The sequence below is a fragment of the Pongo pygmaeus genome, chromosome 3, assembly GCF_028885625.2.
Source record: "Pongo pygmaeus isolate AG05252 chromosome 3, NHGRI_mPonPyg2-v2.0_pri, whole genome shotgun sequence".
In the NCBI taxonomy this organism is placed as follows: domain Eukaryota; kingdom Metazoa; phylum Chordata; class Mammalia; order Primates; family Hominidae; genus Pongo; species Pongo pygmaeus.
The window spans coordinates 199,024,665-199,050,619 of record NC_072376.2 but is presented as its reverse complement, the minus strand read 5'-3'; the positions used below and the strand labels follow the sequence as shown (position 1 = coordinate 199,050,619).

General features: G+C 39.7%; 1 protein-coding gene across 9 annotated transcripts in view; it reads left to right on the top strand.

Moving 5' to 3' along the window:
* Positions 1–25,955, top strand: part of SORBS2 (sorbin and SH3 domain containing 2) — a 227,378-nt gene that overhangs the window by 141,128 nt on the left and 60,295 nt on the right. For 5 of the 9 annotated variants that reach the window (XM_063664381.1, XM_054484209.2, XM_063664380.1 and 2 more), the window contains 6 exons: positions 7,713–7,851; positions 12,344–12,516; positions 17,212–17,278; positions 18,108–18,152; positions 20,280–20,469; positions 23,159–23,273. In XM_063664381.1, coding sequence (XP_063520451.1) covers positions 7,713–7,851; positions 12,344–12,516; positions 17,212–17,278; positions 18,108–18,152; positions 20,280–20,469; positions 23,159–23,273 — 729 coding nt within the window. Of the gene's footprint in view, positions 1–4,064; positions 4,101–7,712; positions 7,852–12,343; positions 12,517–12,556; positions 13,326–17,211; positions 17,279–18,107; positions 18,153–20,279; positions 20,470–23,158; positions 23,274–25,955 lie in introns of those variants that run through there. The other 4 variants (XM_054484207.2, XM_054484210.2, XM_054484211.2 and 1 more) reach the window with 4 other exon arrangements.

The following is a 25,955-nucleotide window of genomic DNA, read 5'->3' as shown; positions in this document are numbered from 1 at the left end:
TTTTTGAAAAGTTGAAACGCAGGTTTATTAACACTCACACATTATTTTAAGCTTAAATATTTTATTTAAAGCAAAATAAACCTTTTTTTTTTTTTAATTTGAGACAGAGTCTTGCTCTGCCACCCAGACTGGAGTGCAGTGGTGTGATCTCGGCCCACTGCAACCTCCACCTCCCAGGTTCAAGCAATTCTCATGCTTCAGCCTCCCCAGTAGCTGGGATTATAGGCACCTGCCATCACGCCTAGCTAATTTTTGTATTTTTAGTAGAGACGGGGTTTCACCATGTTGTCCAGGCTGGTCTCAAACTCCTGACCTCAGGTGATCTGCCCACCTCAGCCTCCCAAAGTGCTGGGATTACAGGTGTGAGCCACTGCACTTGCCCTATTACATGTTTACTTCACCTTAAATTAATTACAAATTATTTAAGATTGCCATCAGTTAATTGGAAATTGTCAAACATGTCTATTCTCTCAACTAAAACTGAAATAAGCAAAAATGTAGATTTTGAAAATATTATTGATGAGTTTTCTTGCATTAAAAACTCCAGACCCAGACTCTCTTTTCCTATGGTTTGGCATGTGCTGGTCTTCATTTATATTTTTGACATTTTTGTTCAGTATGGGGTATTTTTTCTTTTTTGCATTGATCTTGATTTTCTTTCAAAGATTGCATTGAAACAGAATTTATCTCAATTACTGAGTTTTTTTGTCACTCTTTAAGTTTTGCACCCCAACAAGCACTTTCCTCTCCTCTCCCGAGGCCTGGCCATGCACTCCTTCTTCATATCCCTGCTTCACAGCTACCCTCTTCCACCTCCAGCTTCCACATCTGCTGAGTCAGCAAGTGACGGCTTAGGGGCTTATGACTATAGATGTGTTGTCACTGAGCTTATGAGCGAACTAAAGGTCATATTACCCATGACTATGGTGGTTTTAGAGACAGTAAGCTTTAATTTTCAGCATGTTTCAAGGCAAAGGATATGGGTAAATGACGCCCGCCTTGAGGGGGAACATGACTTCCGCATTCTGCCATCGGTCCCATCACTCCCTGTCATCTAACACGGGCTTGATTTGCACATCCTGGATACTTTCCTGGCCCATGATGGGCACTTGAGTTTGCAATGCCTTCATCCAACTCAATACACTTTTTCCACTGCTGAAGCTCACCCTCCCTTGAATCTCTGTGCCCCTTCATTCCTCAGGAGCTCCAGTGCTGATTGATGATCACTCTCATCCACAGGCTCTCTTTAGCATTCTGGGTTGGAGTCATTTGGACGAAGAAGCTCAGTGCTAGTTTGAGTAAGCAGGTGCTCTCTCTTGGTGTGTGAAGCGTATTAAGGTTTAAGCACCGTCCCTGTCCTTTACAGAAGACCAGGCAGCCCCTGGCTGCTAGCTCAAGGGTTGGGGAAAGAAAAAACAATTTATACTCACAAAAAGTTGATGACCCTTGATCCCTATTCAAACACCGTAGCCTTCTATGGTCTTGAAAAGAAGGAGACCTAAAACAATTAGGATGATTTCCTGCAGTCATCTACTTGCCAGTCACAAAGTAAGAAAAAAATGTGCTTGTTTAAAGCCAGTTTTCCCTGTTTTCAAGGTAGTCCAGATTGGGAAAATACTGCCTTCTTCCCCTTTCATACCTGTCCTGCTTCTCTTCTGATTTTCCTCAGGAGAAACACGTGTAACATGGTCTTTGTCTCCCCCTGGGTCTACAGGGTATTCCATTCATGTGGAGATTGGGGTCTTGTCAAAGCTTTTTTGTGGGTGACCAGTATAACTGTCAAATTATTGAGTTTTATCTGTAGAAATTTAAGTGTGATGTGACTCACCACAAGGCATTTCATGCCTTACACTCACAAACACACACACGCACACACACCCATACACACACGTGCATTAAAAGACTCAAATCCAGGTGCATGTCAGGAGGTGGTGAAAGAAATTTGAAAGGTGGAATAATTTTGTTTTCTGTGGACATTCTATTTGGAAGAACAATTGAATGGATAAGGGCCATCGCCAGACACAGTGCTATGCAAACTAATGATCATATTACCCGTGACAATGGTGATTTTAGAATACGCTTTAGCTTTTGACATGTTTCAAGTCATAGGATATGGACAAGTCAGTCCAATGCGGGTTAAAGTCATTAGATTTTTTTCTTTTAATTTGAAAGGGAAAAGTCTCATGAGCAGATAACTCAAATCCTTTTGTATGATTTGTATTATTTCATAGTTTTCATTTAGCATAAATAAAACTAAAAAGAGATTCATATTACATGGAAGCATCCTTAGTAAAGCTGCATTATTAGGGGAAATTTCATTGACGCTATCCAAAGACTGCTTTACACTGAATTACATTCAGACTTATAGCAACATTTTAATACATTCAGTTAGAATTATGATAATTTCGTAATATTATAGTTTCACCTCCAATAAGATTGCAATTATTATGAACACTCAGTAATAATAAGTATGCATCCCTACCGAAACATTTTAAGTTCTGGGTAACTAAGATTTCTGTCAGTTATTTCTAGAGATTTAAACAACCATGAACAGTAAAAAAATATATATATATATATATCACATTTAAAATGACTATGTTTAAACAAGAAAAAAAATCATATTAGTAAGATTAGGACAAGAAAATCTGTCTTTTTATCCAAGGTTGAGGTTTCTTAACCCATTAGATTAAGGTTATGCTTTACAGTGTCTCTGTCCCCCTGAAGTTTATGCAGAACTTTCTGTACATATGAATTTGTGCATTTCCCCAAAAGAAGGATCAGTCACTTTTATCAGATTTCTAAGGGATCTATGATTCAGAGAGACCTTTTTATATGATGGATTTTTTAAAAGTATTCAAGTAAAAGTCTGAGAAAAAAAAAATTATTGCAACTTTTTTTATCATGCTAACAACGCGCATGACATCAGCCATTATGAAAATTATGGCTGACAAAGAACACCAAATTGTATAACTTAAACATTTACTAGGCAATATTTCTAAGTGTAAACAGTTCTCCTTCATTCATTTCCCATCTTTGTACTAATAGCTCACAATACCTCTGGCCATCGATCTTAAAACCATTTCCTCTCCCAAAAATCCCCTCCAAAAAGTATCTATTCTGAAAGGTAGAAAAACTAAGTAAGAAAACTTGCTTCGGAGTTTTATTCACTTATGTTGAATTGAGTGCTTATCATCCTATTTGTCACGTGTGGTCAGACCTCATCCAGGCTACCACAGGTGGTTGTAAAATTTCAAATGGTCATCTTCTCTCTTCCTCCTACAGAGCATCCCTTCGCTATGTTTAGCCTCTTGGGCTATATATAGCCTTGAAGCTGTTAAATCTTTTATTTTTCCTACAGTTTCTTTCTCCTTTACCTAAGATTTAGTGCCAACCAGAGTTCTAACTAACTAGGGTACATTCTAACCATTATCAGTGGCTGGTTTTCATTTTCACACATGGTACCTCTATTTGCATTGCTAGGATATTTTAAAGTCCAATTCTTTTCGTATTTTGTAGTGAAATCAAAGAACAGATTTAATGAGTGGAAAGGAAATAAAACATCTTTTCCATTTATCTTTTCCACTTAGTTGTGTTTAGTATTGTCAGTATTTAGATTCATAAACCAGGAAAAAATAAGACAAACAGATTTATGTTTTGGGGACATTTTGGCAAGCGGGAGGCAGTTATGCTGTTAGATTTTTCTAGTGAAGGGCAAACCAATTCTGCTGACCAATAGTCTGATATCTTATCATTGTCACAAATACAAAAACTAAAACTCCTGAGGAAACAGTTTCATTATGCCAACACTCTCAAGCCCCTACCCAGAATTACATTGCAGTGCTGTGTGAAAACCGGCCTTGTTTCAAAACACACCGACTGGATTCACTTTCTTCCTGTTTTCATGCTTTCTCTGCACTGTGTGGTTGGCACCTAATCTGTCTGAATGTAACCCATTAAAGTGCTTGCAAATAAAACCGATGCTTTGCCTTCTCTGCCACGTCGCAAAAAGAGGTACTTTTGTTAATTGGATAATTTATCTCTTATTATTTTTTCCTCATACTCAGCTTGGAAATCAGAACTTACCTGCCAGTGTGTTGGAGGTAAATGCTTCACAGACACACAGACAAACCACACCAGAAGCCTCTCCTCCGTGCCCTCCTTCCGTGGTACCTTTGAACCGAGCCACTTTTTCACCAGGCAGTGGCACCAGCTCAGCATCACTTAGCCTTCCGCCCCCCGGTGGTTTGGGGTCTTCACGCCTGCATAATCCCCAGAGCCTTTCCCATTGCTTATACAAACACCTGCTCCCAGCTCCTGAAAGCCTCATCCACAGCCACGACACAGGCTCTCTGACTACAGACTCCTCCCTGGCCGAGCACTCCTCCCGCTCGGAGAGTGAGTCCTCCACAGCCATGCTAGAGGAGCTGCAGATTGGTGACTCTGACACCACTGGCCGTTCTGAGACACCCTCCCCCACCTGGGGTCAGAGGTCTGCTGTGACAGATGGCACCACCTTAACCACCCCTGCAGCCACTCATGTAATTATTCTGCCTTTCTTTGCCTCCACCGTTTCCTTAAAAGGACTGATTTATTGTGCCATCTCATTTTTCAGCTGACATTTTTATTTGCATAGGTGTTGATTCCGAAACCAATTCTATGCCATCTGTCATGGAAATCATTAGTCGTCCTATAAGCTTGCTTAAGGCTGAAAAAGTCACTTCATTCTCTTCATTCATTTTAGAATTACTTACAGTTACTCTAAAATAGTTACTTATGGTTTCCCGTGTTACTGTAGCTGATGAGTTCTACAGTGATTTGCTTTATTAGCTAAGTATACATCACAATATGTTATGATCATAAAGTCTAAAATTTTTCAAAAAATTTTAACCCAGTATTAATCCATGTTAGTAGTTTTTCTCACAGACTCACATTAATGTGTCCTGTGTCTCTTTTCTGTATCCTTGTTTCTCACATAAATGATTACTGACTGCATGAGGCTAATTTTTCTTGCTCCTCCTTCTCTAACAGCTACAAATTTTGGACTTATCTATTGTCCAGGAGTGAATGATGTCAATAATCTTATCTACCTTTCAGAAATTTAGCTGCATGATTTTTTAAAATTATTCTTCCTGAGCCATTTCAGGACAGAAATTTATGAATACATTTTTTTATTTTGTATATCAATAATTTGTCTTTCATTTATAGCAATATATACATCTTTTCCATACATATATTATTTAAATATACCTATGTGATAAGCAATCCCTAATAAATGATATGTGAATGGCTAAAATGTTTCAAAATTTTATGGCACAGATTCTGTATTTCATATAATGTCTAAGTAATGGCTTCCATTTAAGAGACACATAGCTTCAGGCAAAAAAATTGGATTTTTTAAAAAAAATTGATATTATAATGAAGTTCCGAATAAGCACTGTCATAGACAAAATTTTATTTGTGCTACATAGGTTTATGTTCTATCAAGCTGATAAGTCTGCAAATTTTATGCACAGAGAAATGTTATAATAAGCCATATGTTTTTTAAGACACTACAATTTACATAAAGTAAAAGATGCTTTTTTTGGTAATGGGATTCAGTATTCCCCCAATGGCTGTGTCTAACACTTTGCATTCAAATGCTCCGTTCAGAGACTGGCTACAGAAGGAGCTTCGTTTTCCAGGCCTAACCCCGTAGTGAATCCCTCCCTGCCACAGAGGACCAGCCTAACCACGGGTGCCAGGAGCGCAGCAGGTGTGGGTTTCTCCCATGCCCTACTGTGCTTCAATGGTTCTTAGCTTTTAAAACTTTACCAGGACCTTTAACCAAAAAAAGAAGGCAGTGAGAGGGTATCAGTCTGCCAACTAACCTGTTCAATTTTCTGTTTTCAAGACTTTACAGGAGACTAACTGTCTTATATACAGTCTTGTGGGCACGAGCAGAGCTACTTGTAAGAGAAATTAATTGCAATTATCAGTTTAAAATTGCAAATAGATTATTCATGACATGTTTTTGCTAATAATGAATTCACTATAACAATACAGTATTTTCTAAAATGCTAATGATATTATTTTAGTTGTAAAATCCTGATTGGTTGAACACAATAAAAGAATAAATCTACTCTCAGTGTTTACTTTTTTAACCCCTAGTCAATATTATTGAAACCATCAAAATAGGATTCAGAGCAAGTTTGTAAGTTTAGTAATATAGTTAACCTGATGGTTTTTAATAAGAAGGATTCTTCGGCTTTTAACATTAATTACAACATGTTATAATAGTATTACAATGATATTGACAAAGATCCACCAAACTTAACTTGGGCAAGGAGGTGAAAGTGTTCTCAAATCATTCATCAGAGGTGTATAAAAGCTCTGAAGATTTGGGCAGGCCTGTGCCTCACACTTATTTGAACGTCCAGCTCTCTCCAGGGAGCAGATCCTCAAGATGTGGCAGGTTATGATATGAGTGTAATTTTCTAACAGCTTAGAGAATTATTTAATCAATAAGCACAAGGCTTGTAATGAAATGTTTATTGATTTGGGGACATAAGTGGTATGGTTATACAGTAATGAAATTAGACTTTTTCTAGGTCATTTGAAAACCCATTTGCTTTAAAGTGAAATCATAGAAATACGCAGTTACTGTGTCTATGTTTCAAGCCTGTGGAATAGAAGTTTGTTTTGTTTTAAAATAAGTAGAAAAGTTTCATAAATTATGGTTCTTTATCTGTGTGCCTGTGTGTGTTGTGTGTATTTAGCTATAATTTTAACTAAATGTTCTTACTAATGTTTCATCTTATTTGCATGCATTATGTGCACCCCGTAATGATCAGTACTGTGCTGTGGGTAGACAGGCATGCTTAATAGTCCTGAGCTCGATATCTGTGAACTAAGCCGATTCAGTTCCATCAGAATGGATACCTATTGAACATCTACTCTGTCATCAGCACTAGGCTGCATGTTATACAAAATATTAAAGAAGCATATATGTGACCATCTTCAACAAGAAGCTTGAGATACCATTGGGGATATAAAATAGTCAGATACGGAACAATCAAAACAATGAATAATTAAGAAATCAAACAGAGATTCATAAAGTTCTCAATGAGGCTGAAGTAGGGAGAAGCCAGTGGTTGAACATGTCTCTCTGATCCTTTACTAGGTATTTGATCCTTCTAGAATAGGTTGCTTCATGATATATACATCCAAACAACTAGGTTCCTTATGTTATTCACCAGCTCTGGAAACATTCATTCACTAGAAGATATCCCTGACTAAGTCTGAGAACCAATCCCTTGCCTCATGTCAAAGGACATCCACGTCAATGCTGCATGCGGAACAGCACGACAATGTTCTGATTGCTGACGTTACGACTGTCAGAGCAAAGTCGTCCTCCACGTTTACTTGGTACTGACTCCTACTGATACCATTTGGCACCTCTGTTGGCAGAGTGGCATGCCCGCTAGTCAGCCACTGTCATTTTTCCTAACCACTCCCTGGGCCCTCAGATACACAAGAGAGTGATTTTCAGAAATAAGGGAAGAGAGAGAAGGCAAAGAATGTAGCATGCCCTCTGACATCAGTTTTCAAAATAAATAAGAGCTTGGCAGCTGATTACTGTCATGTGATTGGAAGTCTTTTATTATCATCTAATGGAATGATGTTTACGGGGAACTATGGGCTAATTTAACTCGATGCCTTTGCACTTTTCTCAGAGCCAGATAACAGTGAATGGAAACTCAGGAGGTGCCGTGAGTCCCATGAGTTACTATCAGAGGCCGTTTTCCCCCTCGGCATATTCTCTCCCAGCCTCACTCAACTCCAGCATTGTCATGCAGCATGGCACATCCCTCGGTAAGTAATTTACTCACCGTGATTTCCATGGCAACCTCAATGCGGCAAGTCCAACCACATGAGAAAGATACGTGGCATCAGGGTGAGGCGGGAGCGCTCAGTACTCCACTGTTTCGTGACCCTATCCCCAGGGAGAAACTGGGGCAGAGGACCCAACATGGGAGAAAATGGGCACCACGCTATGCCAAGATGATGACTCCACCTGTGTCTGAGCCTGGAGTGGGCACTTAAATGCTTGAGGTGGTGGAGTAGAAAGAAAAAGAAGATGGCTACTTAGGGCAAGGGGGTTTGTGCCACTGGAGGACACGAATGCAGGTTTTCCACTAGGGCAGCTTGTTCGGATTTGGAAGAGCTTCCACCATGGACTATTTCCTGGGGTCTATATAAGGGAGAATCGTTTGACAGTTCAAACAGTGTAACAGGAGGACAGGCTGTCCCACAAAGCAGTGACGCAGTCATCTACTGGCTCACACAAGGAGGAAACCACCATTCAAACCAAGGCTGGAAGACCTGCAGTCAGGGATATGGTAGCAGGAAGCCACACAAGAGAAACTTAAGAGTTCCCTTAAATGAAGGTTCTGCCATTGTTTAGAGCAATCATTCTCAACCCTCTGAGGACTAGGAATTCAGTGAAAGATAGAGCTCTCCTCCAGAAAACAAATGGACATACGGACGTTCATAAAATTTGTAAGCAGACAATTTCATGGGGCTCATGGACTCTTTGTGGCCTCCTGGGAAAGAAGCTGTGCTGTACAGTGATAGAAATGCTCTTACATGGTAAAGTATATTCAGATAGTTCAGAAAATAATGTGATACATACTTTTTTTTTTTTTTTTTGAGATGGAGTCTCACTCTGTCGCCCAGGCTGGAGTGCAATGGGGCGATCTCGGCTCACTGCAACCTCGCCTCCTGGGTTCAAGTGGTGCTCCTGCCTCAGCCTCCCGAGTAGCTGGGATTACAGGTGCCCGCCACCACACACAGCTAATTTTGTATTTTTAGTACAGACAGGGGTTTTCACCATGTTGGCCAGGTTGGTCTCGAACTCCTGACCTCAGGTGATCCACCTGCCTCGACCTCCCAAAGTGCTGAGATTACAGGCATGAGCCACCGTGCCCAGCCCATAAATATTTCTTAGTTTGTAAAAATGTAACTTAAAAACCTAAAATGTCAAAAAACAATACAAAATTGAACTATCATAGGAATTCAGGCTGAACAAATTTCCATGATGTCGACTCACTAGGAAGCTTCTAGGACAGCAGGGAGCAGAGGGGAATTCTCAGGACAGCGGCACCATCCTGCACCTCCCAGAAAAGGAGAGGCCCGGTCCTCTGGCCACAGGGGCCAGCAACAGGGGGAAAGAAACTAAAACCCGGGACTTGAACCACCATGTCTTCTTTGACACACACAACGCACCTCCTTCCCCAGCACTGAGTCAGTACTGAGAGGCTATGATGCTGTTCGTTTATTCAGGGATGTTTTATGTCACCATCCAGCATGTGCATGGTGGAACTCAGCTTCTGAGGTCAACCAAAGCTCTATAACTATAAAACTTGAAAGGTAGCTGCGGGACTTATTAAAGTCTAAATATATCTGCGCCTTCGCTGATGCTATGCCTGAGGATCATCTGTGAATCCTACAATGATCTCCTTTTAGAGTTAAGAAAGTAAAACTGGCTTATGCCGAAATTTTGCGCTTTAACAATCAGCCCATAGTGTGGTGTTATAATGGAAGTCCATTATACCTAGATTGTTTACAATGGAACTATGCATTTACACACATATAAAGTAAAACTCGACAAATTATTCTAGCCACAGCTTTTTCCCAAATAATTATTAACAAAGCCTGACTCTGTCTCATTGCCTTAGTGAATGCAGTTTTGTCCCTATCCCCACCCAACAAAAAAAATATAAATACTTGAATGTAGATAGGCTTTGATTTTAGAATATATTGATAAGTAGATTTTACATATAAAATATTCTGCATGGGAAGAAATTCCCGATGTAAACATTGAACAAATTCCAGCTGGCCAGTGCTGTGATAAGGTTTCAGAGGAATATGTACATCTACCTTGCCCTAGATGAATTTTACATTTCGTTTAGGACAAAAGATTGCTAAGATGACAGCTAGTGGACCATATATGAGAATAATAAAATAAAGGGTTAACTTCTATTCCATAAGGTATGGGTTCATAGAATGTAATGGATCAGATGTGAAGGCAGAGTTGATTCTCCTTGCTTAGAGTAGGACTTGGCACATGCTAGTGTTCAAAAAACATTTGTTGCTAATAAAAATACTAGTATCATGGAGGCCTACTCAAGTCCTTTTTGGAATTAAATAGAGAGTCAATTAGTATCAAATATCTCACTGTGTCTTAATAAGGACTAGCTTAGCCGGGCGCGGTGGCTCACGCCTGTAATCCCAGCACTTTGGGAGGCCGAGGCGGGGGGATCACGAGGTCAGGAGATCAAGACCATCCTGGCTAACATGGTGAAACCCCGTCTCTACCAAAAATACAAAAAAAAATTAGCCGGGCGTGGTGGCGGGTGCCTGTAGTCCCAGCTACTCGGGAGGCTGAGGCAGGAGAACAGTGTGAACCCGGGAGGCGGAGCTTGCAGTGAGCTGAGATCGCGCCACTGCACTCCAGCCTGGGTGACTGAGCAAGACTCTGTCTCAAAAAAAATAAATAAATAAAAATAAGGACTAGCTTGAATGTTATTTTCACATTCAAGGGGCCAGCAGCAGGGGGAAAGAAACTACAACCCAGGGCTTGAACCACCATGTCTTCTTAGACAGCAGCCAGCACACCTCCTTCCCCAGCACTGACTCAGTGTTGAAAGGCTATGATGCTGTTCATTTACTCAGGGACATTTTATGTCACCATCCAGCAAATAAACTGCACATAAAGCAGTTTTATAACTAGCCTTATCCGTTCTTCATCAAAAAATGTATTAAAAATGCCTTTCTGATGCAAACTAAATTGAAAATAGTCATAATCATAGTAATAGCAGTTGCAAATGTTACAATGGATTTTACCTCAGAGAGATCTGAATTTTAATTACCCTTATATTGATGAGTTAAAATTTCTTTAAAAGCTTACTTATGGCCGGCCACGGTGGCTCACGCCTGTAATCCTAGCACTTTGGGAGGCCAAGGCAGGCGGATCATGAGGTCAGGAGATCAAGACTATCCTGGCTAACATGGTGAAACCCCGTCTCTACTAAAAATACAAAAAATTACCCAGGCATGGTGGCACACACCTGTAGTCCCAGCTACTCTGGAGGCTGAGGCAGGAGAATCGCTTGAACCCAGGAGGCTGAGGTTGAGACCACGCCACTGCACTCCAGCTGGGCGACAGAGCGAGACTCCGCCTCAAAAAATAAATAAATAAATAAGCTTACTTATGTTATTTTATACAAATTTTTCATGAAAAATACATTTATACATGATATATATCATATACACATGATGATATCAATAAGTCTCACGCTGAAACATGAGAATTTTTTTCATTTCCACCTTAAAGGACTTTCTGAGTGGCAGTCCTGACAAACCATGACATAAAGAGTATATACAAAGTGTCGTTCTTTGTCACCAACATTTTCAAATTAATTGCAGAAAAATAGAAAGGCATATTATTAATCGTACCAGAGGAATGCTAATAATGATGATTTTTTTAAATGCCTGTGAACTAGGAGTAAATGGAATATATACTGCATATCTGTACTCTGTTCCTTCTGAAAGTATTCTAGAAGTTACTAAAAAACATGAAGAACTTGATAAGCCTCATCTAAATTATATCCTTAGGGCAGTTTTTGTCATCAAAGAGTAAACAGTCATAGTTTTTGATATTTTAAGGTAAAAATGCTCATAGGAAATCGTACTAATAATTTTAAAGCATTTATTTATTCAGAAGTTTTCATGTCCAGAGGCTTGGAAGTGAAGATTTTTTTAAGTGATTTTTGGTTTTGCTTCATTTCTATGAAATCACTGTTACTGACTCAACAGTCATATCTTTGTCTAGAAGTACATTTCAAAACTTATAAATAATAGTAGTTAGCAGTATCACAAGAATAATATTGATGCAAATGATGACCTGAGGGAAATTACTGAGCTTGTCTCAGCTCCTGCCCCTCGTCTATAAAACTGGTTCTTGCTCCCCCATCCTGCCCTCCCTCAAAGGTTACTGGAAGGATAAGAAGAGATAATGCATTTAGAGCACTTCCTAACTCAGAGGTCTCCACACAGTCATTTAACAAATGCCATTCTTCCCCCAGCCTTCTTCATAAAACGGTGAGGCCCTTGTTGGTACGGGTCTGTTCCCCACACACCTACACAGTCTCCACCAGCTCAGATGGAAAGTAAATGAGTTAAAAGGGATAGTGATGGCAATATGGACTGTGTGTTACAGTTGGCATAAATATACAACGGGACACATGAATTTATGATTCCCTGTACAATGAATACGTTCCATGTTACCAAATTTTCTGTACAGATTCCACAGACACATATCCCCAGCATGTGCAGTCTCTGGATGGCACCACCAGCAGCTCTATCCCCCTGTACCGATCCTCAGAGGAAGAGAAGAGAGTGACAGTCATCAAAGCCCCGCATTACCCAGGGATCGGGCCCGTGGATGAATCCGGAATCCCCACAGCAATTAGAACGGTAGGAAATGCCAGCGTGTGCGTCTGTCTGGGGCTGTGCACAGACTCCACAAAGGACGGATTGTCCATGGCTTTGTGCATTCCTAGGGTCTTATATAATGAGGATTGCCCTCCGTGCCATCCGAGTTCTCATGAATGTTATGCTGTGTGTGGCAGAGAAAGAAAGCTGTCGATGGGAGAGAATTACACAATCTGTTTTTCCATTTGAATGAAACATCGTGAACATTGTGATTTTGTTAAATGGTAAAACTATGTTGTGTGGTTTAGTTTGTTTGTTTGTTTGTTTTTCTTTTACCTTTTACCAAGGAGGCTTAGGGCAATAGAGAGAAAAGAGAAGGAACAACACAATAGAAATTCTTTGGCTGCATTGAATTCCCCACATGCATTGCAAATAAACCAGTGATGTGTTCGTTTTTTGAAATAGATGTGTGTTAACACCGGGAGATTGGAAGCTGTGATTTGGGAGTTGGGAGGTGAGATGATTGGAGTGAAGAGAGTTAATGTCATGGAAAGGAAAAGCTGTCTGAAGAAAAATACACATTTTAATGTCCCTCTTCAGCCGTGCCTGCTGAGAGCTCTCCTGGGATGATAAGTGAAAGTGTTTGGATTTTTTTTAAGTTTTAAAACTCTGCCAAAGCATTGCTCAGTGTATCTGGGCAGCCCCTTCCGGCAAAACGCAGCAGTAGCAGAGGCAGCTTCTGAGAGCCTGGGCAGGCAGCAGCTGGCTGACCAAGTCCACTGGAAGAGAAGGCTTGTGCCAGCCGGGAGAAGGAAGCCGGGGACAGGATGAAAGCAACAACACCTTTGCAGGTGAAGCTGGGGGCCACGCGGGGAGGGACCGCAGCTGCATATACTTTGCAGCAAGACCCATGTAAAGCTGAGGTGTGGCCAAGAGCTGCTCCCCTGGAATGCAGACCTGAGCAGCCACGACAATAAGGGATAGAGGCAAAGAATGGGAAAGACAGCAGGAAAAAAAAAAAAAAAAAAAAGCCATGGTAAGATTGGAAACAGTCAAAAAGAACTAACGATAAAGTGTGGGGATTTTCTTCTCTCCTTGACTTTACATTCTTATATGGGGATTATGTGTTTTACATACAGACAGAAGAGTTTAAAATGGATTATTCTCAGCATCTGTATTACAATTGGAAGCCAAAAAGTAAATCTGTACAGCAGTTACTGGGGTTTTAGACTCTTTAGATTGAGGAAATGTTGAATGTGATATGACATTCTAACAATCTGTCTTGAAACTGATGATTGCCATATTTATGTGCCAAAGAAAAGTTCAGGGATTATGACCAATATTCTTCATTTTATGATGATTACATGTTTCTGGTGATGATGTTTTCTTGTTCATTTCCCTCCTAAGATTTCTGACTCAAAATGGTTAAATTTGAAACTTTCTTCTCATTATGTAGGGATAGACAGTCAGACAGAAATGGTGTCATTGGTTTTGTGTAATTGACACTTGAGGCATAGTATAGACAAAACTAAGAAAGCCCTGATTCTATGTAGTTACAGATTCTGTCTGAGAGGATTTTATCAAAGATATCTGAGTATGTTTTTAGGTCAATAAATGATATGTAATGGATATGCAAGCCTGGTCCATGTTTTCATCCTTTATAAGACATAATTTCCTTAACTAACCAGACTTTGCCTGGTTAGTTTCAAAAGGAAAAACTGAGATGCTAGAGATGGTTGATGAAAATTAAATCATCTTAAAATTTTTAAAACGTTTATCAACTGCCAAATCAAAAGCATGTTTGGGTATGCATAAGCAAACACACTAAACATTTAATGCCAGTTTCCCTTCTATAAAATAGAAAACACAATATAACCAATGCAGAAGTTCCTTATAAGGAACTGTAATTTTTATGCACAATTGTTGTCTTACTTGGACCTTTAAAACTTGACAAAGAAGGCGAGGTCTGTGAGGACTCTCCTCTTACACTGACTATACAGCCCTCCAGAGCACATCCCCATGTATAGCTGTGGTTATAAATGTCAAGTCAGGCTGTCTCTGAGCCACAGCAGGCCGAGACTCTCCAAGGTTGTTTTTCTTTCTCATGTGTGTAGAAAGTAATGATGATCAGAGTCAGTGTATTTGCCAAAGGCGGTACTGTCACAATGTACCATGCTGTAGTATCATTTTAGACGGCCAGCCTATGCCGAGGAAACAGAATTTTGTAAAGTCATCCAGAAACTCTAGAAAGCCAAGAGTCAACAAACAGTACTTTTGAGCTATTTTAATGAAGGGAATCAGCCCTCCAGATTGCCCTCTGTCATGTGGCCTGGGACATCTGTGTGAACCTTTCAGTGCTGTTCTTCAAAACAACGAAAATCGCCAGGGCTCAGCTCCCATGAGATTGTGTCATTAAGGCCAGCTAGTTAAGTGAAATACAAGATTCTTTTCTTCTACTTCCGATATAACACTTGTTTGAGTCTTTTCAAAACTGAAAAGGAGAAAAAAATAGAACAGAGTCACTGTATACTGCTATGTAGAAAATATGTCTTTTTTTCTTTTTTGAAATCTCTGCGTGTTAAATCAGTGTAGAGTTCTGATGTTTTGAAAACTGTAGGAATGTAAAAATTCAGGTCTATTCATTCAGTCAAGGTTGTAGAAAAAACTGCATAGTGAATTGCCAGTAGCTATTTTTCATGCAAAAGTAAACTTCCTGAAATTTGAGTAGACTATTTTCTTATTCTCAGCCTTAGGCGTAGCAATCTCCATGATGGCATTTACAAAAGGAACTTTAAATGCTTAGAGTACTTCTTTTAGAAAGGGACATAGAGTTTAAGTATTTTATTTTACCAGCTTCATATTTCCCTTTGCCAGCAGGGCATTTTCTGGCATCTCTGTGCTCACCATATAAAGCTAGCAGATGGCATCACTGTGAGATCCTACCTGATATAGGCCCCCCAGCAAGTGAAGAAAAAAAAACCTGTCTGTCAGGATGCATTGCCATATACAGTGATAGGACTTACTTAGTAGCCTTCCTTGTTGCCATCAGCATGTCCAGGAAAACATTTTTGCACAACATTATGTTGTATTTTCTGTTGCTTTAGTACAGTAAAAGAAATGAGGTTTAATGAAAGAGAAATCAGTCCTTTATAAAAATAAACTTTCTTGAAAGATACATGTTTAGCAACTTTGAACCAGCAAATAATAGACTCTTGCTTCATCACTGCAATCCCTTCCACCATGTCCCATCCTTTGACTGAATATTCAATCAATAACCTCAACTCTTCCATGTAGAAAGAGCCTAGAATGAAGAGCTGACTCACAACGAAGTCAAGTGGCCCTTAATGTTAATCTATATTTGTGGTGATTTTTCAGAATAATATATTCTCAGAGGTCAAAATAAATTTATATATAGCACAAAACCCTTAATGTCCAGATGAAAAATGCAGTGACCACATTTCTGGGCAAAAAAAAAAAGATCAGGCAATAAAATCTAACCCAAAGCTCAGTCTATTAAGTATAAGAATGCTTTTGTATCCGTCCTAACAGAATTTTTTAAATCGAGATCTGTCTTGGAAAGTCTGGTATGTTTAGTTACTATGAGCAGAATCATCAAGCTTGTTGCCCAGGTAGCTCTCAGACAGTTGGGGTAAGATCTTGCCAAGCAAAATCTGTGAGTATGATTATAAAAGCATGTGTCTACTTTTACAGGTATACAGAAAGGCAGAGCTCTATCCAATAGGCTACATTCATTCATTATTTCATTCTACAAATATTTGCAGTTCCCTAGTGTTATTATTTATTGAGTAGTTATTATATTCTAGGCATTGTTCTAGGTCTTGTGTATACATTATCTCATTCAATTTCCATAACAATCCTATGACTTAGATATAATTATGTCATTTTAGAGAGGAGAAAACTGAGGCTCAAGAAGGTGACATGACTTGCCCAAATTTGTATTGCTAGGGCGTATTAAGCAGCAATTTAAGGAACCAAGATTTGAACCTTGGTTCAAGATTCTACATTAATTTCATCTTTCCACTACAGCCTACTGCTCCCCTCATGTCTGAAGCCTGGATCCGTAAGGACTTCTACTCTCAAGGAACCTGCAATTTTAGCAGAGCAAATGTTATATACACTCTGTTATCATATTAACATTTTTGAAGCAATATCTATATTCTTAAATTTTCTCTAGGACTCTGGGATGCCTACTACATTCAGTATTTTAGTAACTTAGACTAGTAAATAGCAAATTTATTTCTCCAGAGCCACGCTGATCAGAATACAATTTGAGTCGAAAATATTCCCCAGTTAATTCTGAAAACACTGTCTTGACAGAACAGTCAATAAAAAGCATCTAAGGATAATGATCATTATCTACCAAAGGGAGTTAAACAAATTATTACAACAATAACTTTTATTAAGTGAACTTTATATAAATATATTTGTGCAAATATCAACTCTCTAGTGCTGGGGACAGCTGTAATTTGAAAAAATAAAACCATAGCATCTAATGTTCCAACTCAGCCTAAATTCAAACACAAGGTAATATATTTGCAAACTGCACATAACTAAGTAAATTGCTGAAATTGTCATGAAGCAATAGTAAAGAGTCAGAACATTTTATCACCGAATGGGACTCTGTTATTAAGATGCTAAAATAGAGAAATGAGAACACTGAGGAGCGACGTTGATTGGAAGCCAGTTTGTAACCATTGGACGCTCTCTTCATTACAGACAGTCGACCGGCCGAAGGACTGGTACAAGACGATGTTTAAGCAAATTCACATGGTGCACAAGCCGGGTATGTCTGCTGCCCTGCTTTCTGATCAGGTCCTTGTGGGTTGAAGGGGGTACACTCGTCTTTTGTATAGGTTTGATTCACACACAATGTCAAGACCCCAACAAACTCCACATCCCCTTTCTTTTCAGCATGCCCCCTATTCTCCTTCTGTCACCCCTCCAGTGACAGATCCCTGTGCCTCTGCCTCCCAGCTGAGCTGCCAAGAAGCCTCCCCATGGAGGACAACCAGGCACTCTGGCCTCAGCCCTCCATCCTCCCCTGTCCACAGTCTAAATTGGTGTGTTGCCTGGTAAAAAAAACACATTGTTCCTCTGCCCACCCCTGTCTGCTCTCTTCAAGAGAGTGAGCCTGAGCAGGTCTGCCTGAGCCTGCTCTGTAGACAGGAGACCACTAAAGCACTTAGTAAAGGAAATTTGCGATCCAGAGCAGAGAGGGTTCTGGGGAAGCGAGGACAAGGGCCTGACTTTGCATGCTATGAAGAGGGCAGCAAGACGAATATGTTACAGGCAAAAAGGGCAGTTTGCAGAGGTCTGTGGTGGCACACACCTGTAATCCCAGCTACTCAGAAGGCTAATGTGGGAGAATGGTTTGAGCCCAGGGGTTGGAGGTTTGGAGGCTGCAGTAAGCAATGATCACACCACTGCACTCCAGACTGGATGACAGAGTAAGACCCTGTCTCTAAAAAAAAGAAAAAAAGAAAATGGCATTATGAACTAGCAAAAATACATTGCTTTTCTAACAAATTTCTGTTGTTTCTCTGAAGTTCTGCTGTCTCGTTATCCTTTGGTGACAATCTATATTACCATAATATTTATGTTTCATTTTCTAGATGATGACACAGACATGTATAATACTCCTTATACATACAATGCAGGTAGGATGGGTTTCCTTGCTTGCAATGACTATTTTATTCTCAGCAATGTTTGGAAGAACTACACAGTCACCTTTTCTCCCCTTCTGTTTGAGCTCATGTTTTCAGTTCATATATTAGGAGGAGGATTTCTTTTCTTTTCTCAGAGCATGAGGAACAAAAGGATTGACTTTTCTCATGGAAATGAGAACTAATACTGGTTTATCTCATTCATTCCCACTGTTGGTTTATTCTCAGCTTCAGGAATGTTTAACCAAAGTGTGAAGGACAGGCTGAAAGGACACACTGTAACCCAGGGTACAAAATAAGATAAAGATCTTTTATCAGCAGAGAGAATGATTACAATTGTGTAAGATCTTTCAGATACACTTCACCAAAAACAAGTCAAACAAAGTATTCTGTGACCTTGTCCCCGCTTTTTGCTCCAAAATGCAACCATTCATTCAGAGAGTTTAAAAATCCCCCTTGGCGGGGCCACTTTTCTGACTCAGAATTGCCAGTGCTCACAATAGAATGGCTTCAGTTCCAGGCACTGCCACTTGGATTGGCGAGCGTTGGTATCTCATGCAGGGGTCTGCAGGCTGGAGGGAGGCACCCCTGACAAATGTTTTTCCCTTCATCACTTTCTCCTGAATGTTGCCTCAGGGGACTCTGCCCAGGGCTCCTCTCCCTGCCCAGCCACAGGCTCAGGACAGGTGCACAACTATTTTTTTTTCTTCTTTCTTTAGACCAGGCTCTGAGGCTGGCACTGCTCCCCTCCCCTTCAGCAGCTGCAACCTCACTTGGGGTGCTCTGGGCAGCCTGGGGTCACATGATCCTCCTGTTCTGCACCCCTGGAGACCACATTCAGGCCCTTTAACTATTTGGGACTGTGCTCCTATCTCCAAAGACAAACAGATAGAGGGAAAATCAGTAGAACAAACTCAGCAAGCCCTCTGGGTTTAAGTCTTGGCTCGCCCCACTGATAGCTTGAGGCCCACAAAGATGTTTCCCTTAATTTCATCCCTGCTCCCGCACAGACCAAACTCACCTCCTTTATTTAGCTCAAAAGTTGAAGTCCGACTGTTGAATGCAAGCAAAACTGTCAGTGTAGACGTCGTCTCTTTTCATTTGCTGTGGAAATGTGCGTGGACTTTCAGGAGAAGCAAACGGGTACAAATAGAATTAGCTCCAATGATTGGGTGGAGGAAAATTTAGAATTTTTGTAACTGTTTTAATATTGAGGTTTGTGTCACATTAGTGATTAGTGAATGGAACAGCAGTGACGTATTACTCTGTAGAGCCCTACAAGCTGATCATTTGATCAGTGGACGAGTCAACTGCAGTTAGTCTCTTTGCTCTCTACTCACCGTGCAAGCCATAGCTTCACACCTTGCACTGTTCTGCCTTTTTTCTATACCATCCCTGCTCCCCTCTTGCCCTGCCCACTGAAACTCATTCAGGGCTGACTCTGGACACCTGCGTTCCATAATGCCTTCTCTGAGCAATCTACCACCTACTAACATCCTTTAATTCTTACTATGTGTTTTCTTCATTTGGTCTTTATTATCTTTTACCAATTATTTTCCATCATAATTCTATTTGTGTCTGATTTTCCCAGGTGCACTCTAAGCATATTGAGGACTAATGTTTCCTTGTACCTTGCACAGCACTTTATAAACACAACTCTGTGCAATATTTTGTTTGACTACAATTAGCATGTCAATTTCATATGTAAATCAGGGTTTTTAAAGTATTGGAAGATATTTGGAAACAGTTCCATTTTTAATCTTGCTCTGAAAATGGTACTATTTTCTTAGTGTGTACAGTTGAAGAGAAAATTTGCTGAGTGCTTATAAGTTTATTCCTAGTACCAGTCTGAATTATTACTAGTTCTGAAATAATTGACAAAGATTTACTGTAATCAGGGCTTATGTACAGAATAAATTTGTAATTAAAAAATTAATGGAAATTAGTACATTAATATTAATAAATTAATAATACCTTCTAATGTATGCACCATGAATATGCTTATTGATAATAATTTCTATGCAATCATTGGCTATTTTGAGAGGGACAAATAATTTAATTCATTTTTAAGAGGTTATTTGCTTCTGTTTTTTTGTCTGCTTTTGTTTTTTGTCATGATAGGTCTGTACAACCCACCCTACAGTGCTCAGTCACACCCTGCTGCAAAGACCCAAACCTACAGACCTCTTTCCAAAAGCCACTCCGACAACAGCACCAATGCCTTTAAGGATGCGTCCTCCCCAGTGCCTCCCCTACATGTTCCACCTCCAGTCCCACCGCTTCGACCAAGAGATCGGTCTTCAACAGAAAAGTAAGGCATTTCCCCCCAGGGTGGCCTATATTTAGCTTAGGATAAAAATAAGGCTACATGGCATTCAGTAGAAGAATCGGTGCACCTGTCACAGAGAGAGTGTATGTATAATCTTGTTGGTCTATACATATACCATATTGACCTCCACTGCTGGGATTGTAGCAAATGTTTTACCTGTCTTGTTTCATGACACTGGAGTGCCCTAAATTAAACTTTAAGTAATATGGACACATTTTCTGCTTTTTGATCAATACATACATATAAGAGACAAGTAAATAGAAATAATGGACATGTACTTCCTTTGGTATACCAGGTTACAGGCTATGCAGTTAATTTTCTGTTTCCCAGGTCTATTAATAAGAGACATTTTTGAAAGCAGGGAAAGTTATTCATAAATCATAATGAGGCATTAGTTAATAGGTGTCTGTGACTTGTTTCTACCGGTTTTTCAAGCTAATACGAGTTTTCATTTCTCCACTGAAATATTTTTATACAAACTATCCACATGAAAATAAAAATTTATAAACACTTTTTTATTGTGTTATTTTTACTGGGATTATGACTAATACTTCTACTTATAGGTAACCTTTATTGAGCGCTCATTACAAGCCAAGCACTAGGCTAAGCGCTTTTTCTGTGTCATATTATTTGATTCCAAGAACAACCCAGTGAGATACGTTCTATTTTAAAGAGGAAGAAACTGCAGTTTAGAAAATGGAAGGAACTTACTCAGCTCATACAGCTCGTATGTCCAAGCCAGGGTCCAAGCTCAGCTCTGATTAAACCCAAGGCCTATGCTATCCCAGCAATTAATAAATAAGAATATAAAAATTATTTCTTATTAATACCGGTTATTAAGCATTATCATACCCATTCCAGAAAAATTGTATTCAACACCCTATTGTACCATTAAGAGTAATTGATGATCAGGCCAGGCGTGGGTGGCTCACGCCTGTAGTCCCAGCACTTTTTTTTTTTTGAAATGGAGTCTCACTCTGTTACCCAGGCTGGAGTGCAATGGTGTTATTTCGGCTCACTGCAACCTCTGACTCTCGGGCTTAAGCAATTCTCTGCCTCAGCCTCCCGAGTAGCTGGGATTACAGGCACCCGCCACCAAGCCCGGCTAATTTTTGTACCATTTTGGCCAGGCTGGTCTTAACTCCTGACCTCATGATCCACCCACCTTGGCCTCCCAAAATGCTAGGATTACAGGCGTGAGTCACTGCACCCGGCCAGTCCCAGCATTTTGGGAGGCCATGGTGTGTGGACCGCCTGAGGCTAGAGGTTCGAGACTGGCCTGGCCAACATGGCGAAATCCCATCTTCACTAAAATAAATAAATAAAAATTTTATAATAGAGTAATTGATGATCATATAGGGTACAGCATCCCACCAAAACACACACATGTGTGAAGGGGTCTCACTTTAATACCAATCTCCCAGGATGAATCATGTGAGGCCTTAAAATTGAGAAACAGTTTTCTAGACACAAATTGTTACCTTTGTCATCAAAACATAACCAAAATTAATGTTTTGATTTAAAGGTATTACCCATCTGATATGTTTTGTTAAAATTAAATATCTCATTAATACATATGATAACCTCCTAAAAAATTCCATATGGCTTTCATATGTATTATCTCATGTAATCCTCAAAACTCCTCTGCAAGGAAGAACAACACATTATTGCTATCTGTGTTTTACACAAATGGAAAAAATGAAGACTGAGAAAGTTTAAGGGGTCTTGCTCCATATCACTCATGAATTTAGTAGAAAGCTAGGACTTGCCCCTAATTCTGTCTCTTAGAGTGTTTCTATTTCCAACGAGCCATGGAGCAAGAATTTCATTCCATTCCATGGAAGCAGAATTACCCCCATCTATAGTCAGAAAATCCTTCCTCCTAAAAATCATGGCCCCTGGGAGGCTGAGGAGAGAGGATGGCTTGAGCCCAGGAGTTTCAGACTGCAGCAAGCTATGATCACATCACTGCACTCCAGCCTGGGCAACAGAGGAAGACTCCGTCTTGAAAAAAAAACAAAAAACAAAAAACAAACCCAAAGATGCCTTCTTCTTTAGCTCAGCAGCCTAGGAAAGCTTAATTTTGTGAAACGCTTTTTTGAAGCTTTGCTTCGTAAGTCTTCTGACAGCCTCTTGGAAGATATTCCTTGGGGTAAAAGTGCTGGTTCCCATGAGTGAGATGTTTGACTCCGGTTTTTCAAGGCTCACACCAAAAGATGACCCCGTGTGCCACACTGCTTGCTCTGGTGCACACCAACCCACATGACACTTCTGTACTCTTCCCAAGCGATGATCCCACTTCAAGAAATAAGGTCAAACATGGTGTGTGCATTACTCCTTGTCACTTTGGATCAAGGATTACAAAGGTCACAAAGTGGTGGGTTAAACGCTCATAGTTCAGCAGAGCATCCTGCCACCTATTTTAAGCACAAACATACACGGCTGCCATTAGGAACCCAGGAACTCACTCTCTGCGCGTCTACAAACCCCTCATGTGACTTTTTGAGCCAGTGGCAGGGGAATGTGGTATTTTTCACAGATTAATTTTTTATCCTGAGAGATTTCTTTTAAAACTATACTAAAAGTAACGTTGAAAACAGATAACTGGTTTTACACAATTGCTTTAAGCAAAAAGGATTATTTTAATGTGTGATTTGTTGTTTATTTCTAGGCATGACTGGGACCCTCCAGACAGAAAAGTGGACACAAGAAAATTTCGGTCTGAGCCAAGGAGTATTTTTGAATATGAACCTGGCAAGTCATCAATTCTGCAGCATGAAAGACCAGTAAGCACTTGTCATTAAACAAAATATGCCAGCTCGCTGGGCTCCCAGGGTTCCCCAATCAACCTGAATTCCAGATCCATTAGCAATTTTTGTCCCAAAGGTAATCACTTAGAAATCATGATTATTTTATATCATGATTTGTACATCTCATCTCGGAATTGAAAGATATATGTTCTAATATATTGTCTTTACTGACCAAATATGAGTGTAGGGGTGTGTGTGTGTGTGTGTATTTATATATATATACACACACACACATGCAGGTGTATATACATACACACATATACACGTCTATACACACACACATATATATATTTATATGCAAGATTCATTTGCATGTAACTATAACTGTGCCTAATCATTAATCAGAGTTTAACTTTTAAAAAACGTTCATAAATGCAATACTTAATTGTTATCATAGCTTGCTAATGAGAAAAATCATTAATTAATCTCCCCAATACACATGGATCCAGGCAGTTCTATCCCTTGTTTTCCATATTGGCTTTTTAATATTTCTTTGGATGAAGGGGGAATTTTCCAAATGCCCTTTTCATAACAAGTTGTTTTAATTGCTTTTTATTAAATCCCTCCTCAGGTTACCAAGCCTCAAGCTTCCTGATTGATTGTCATTCTAATGGATCAAGATTATATTTCACTTTGCAGGATTTTTTCTAATTATTTAATTATATGCAAACAAAAATATCTATACACTTAAGAAGAACCATTTGCCTCCTCGAAGCGCAGGTTCACACATAGGTCTTCCCTTGGCCTTCTTTGGTTTTGATTCCCCAGTACTCCCTTGCGTGTCCTTTGCTTCCCCTCAGAAATCAGTGCCCTCAGGATTTTCCTTGAAACTCCACAGTTCCTCTGCATCTCCTTCCAAACCTACTTCTAGGAAAACATTTGCAATCAATTGCAATTTACTCTCATTTTTGCCTTAAAAGAATTTTAGGTGTCAGTGAACAGGAAAAAGAGAGTTTTCTTTGTGAAGCTCCTTCAAGAGTCTCCAAGAAATCACACTCATATATGATCCAAGGCCAGCCCTGTGGTTTAATTGGAAACTCTAGCCTTGCCACACCCAACATGAGTGTCCTTGATTTAGTTTTTGAAACCCTGTATTTGTGGTTGTGTTCTGGGGTAGCATGTTCAAAACCTTACCATCAGATCATTCATACATGATATTTATCTAAGCCTTCTTACCGTTTCTTTAAATAACTCATATCTTTTAGAGTAACAGGACTACAAAAGAAAAACTGAAAGAAAAAAAATCACTCATTTGCAGGCACCGTTGCAAACTTATAACCCATTTACTAGTTTCTATGATTGAATATCATGCTACTCTGAAATTTCCAGAATGAGAAGTGAGTGAAACACAATGTCACCATTGCATAAAATTGAAAACAGTAAAATAATACAACTCAGATTTAAATTAAATAACAAAATTTTAATGATCTTTCTAATAATTTATGAGACTCTTAGGATAACGAACATGGTAATGGTATTGGAATGCTTTGGTAGCTGTGGTGTCAGGAAACAGGGTTGGTTTTAGAAGCTGTCCCACCAGGATGTTTCTATTCTTTAGTCATTCAGTAAAACTGACTGAGCACCAGCTACATGCCAGGCTTTATGTGAGGTGCACAGCGGGGAACAGGACACACTCTCTACCTTGAGGAACTTCAAGTCCATCATTTAATATCTGTGCAAGACTAGATCTGAGTTTGTGCAAAGTAAACAGCCTCTTATATGGTTAAAACAGATGCACACCTAAAAAACCCTCCCTTTGCTCCCTTTAGGGTTTATACATTGACCCTATCATTGTGATTGAAATTCTCACATTACTCTCGTCTTTGAGTTAAAAAAGACTTTAAAGACTCCTCGTTTTACAATAGCAATAATAATAGCAATAACAATCATTGTAAATCTTTATTGAGCACTCACTATATGCCAGGCTCCATAATTAGTAATTTATGCCTTATCTCATGTAAAGTTTCCAACAGCCCTATTAAGCAGACACATGGCATTTCCATGTTACAGATGAAGAGACTGAAACACACATTAGCTCACCTTGCCCCAGGGACACATAGCTGGTGGGAGCCAGAACCAGGAGTTGAGCCCAGGCATACTCATGCCTGGTGCACTTGGTCACTGCTATACAGCCACTCCAGGTGTAGCTGAGCAGGAAACACATTGAAGTATAGTTGTTATTTGATTCACTTATTTGATAATTTTGCAGTATAAATTAATTTATTTATTGGCTAATTTATAATAAAGTATACTTGATTTACTTTATCAGAAACTTAGGCCCTAAGTAGTTACCACACAGGACCAGTAGATGTGACTGGTTGTAAGACAGGAAGGTCTGGAGCCATGAATGTGACAGAGATTTCAGTGTGGATAGGTCTCTGCAGCCACGGGAGAAGATAAGCAGAAGGAACTTAGAAACTTAGAAGGAAATGAGAATGGCTATCTTACGGAGAAATAGAAAGAACCAAAAATGTCATCCCTCCTAAACAATTTTGGAGAGGACCAGCCTTAAGCAAAACGGTTTGAGCTGGTCATATGGAAGATGTTGGCCAGCCTTTCCAGCGTAGGACTAGTTCATCATCTTTTTAAAAAAATTAGTCCTGACTTCATTTCAATTGCCTCTGTAAATTAGAAAACAAAAAGAGCCAAGTGGGCAGT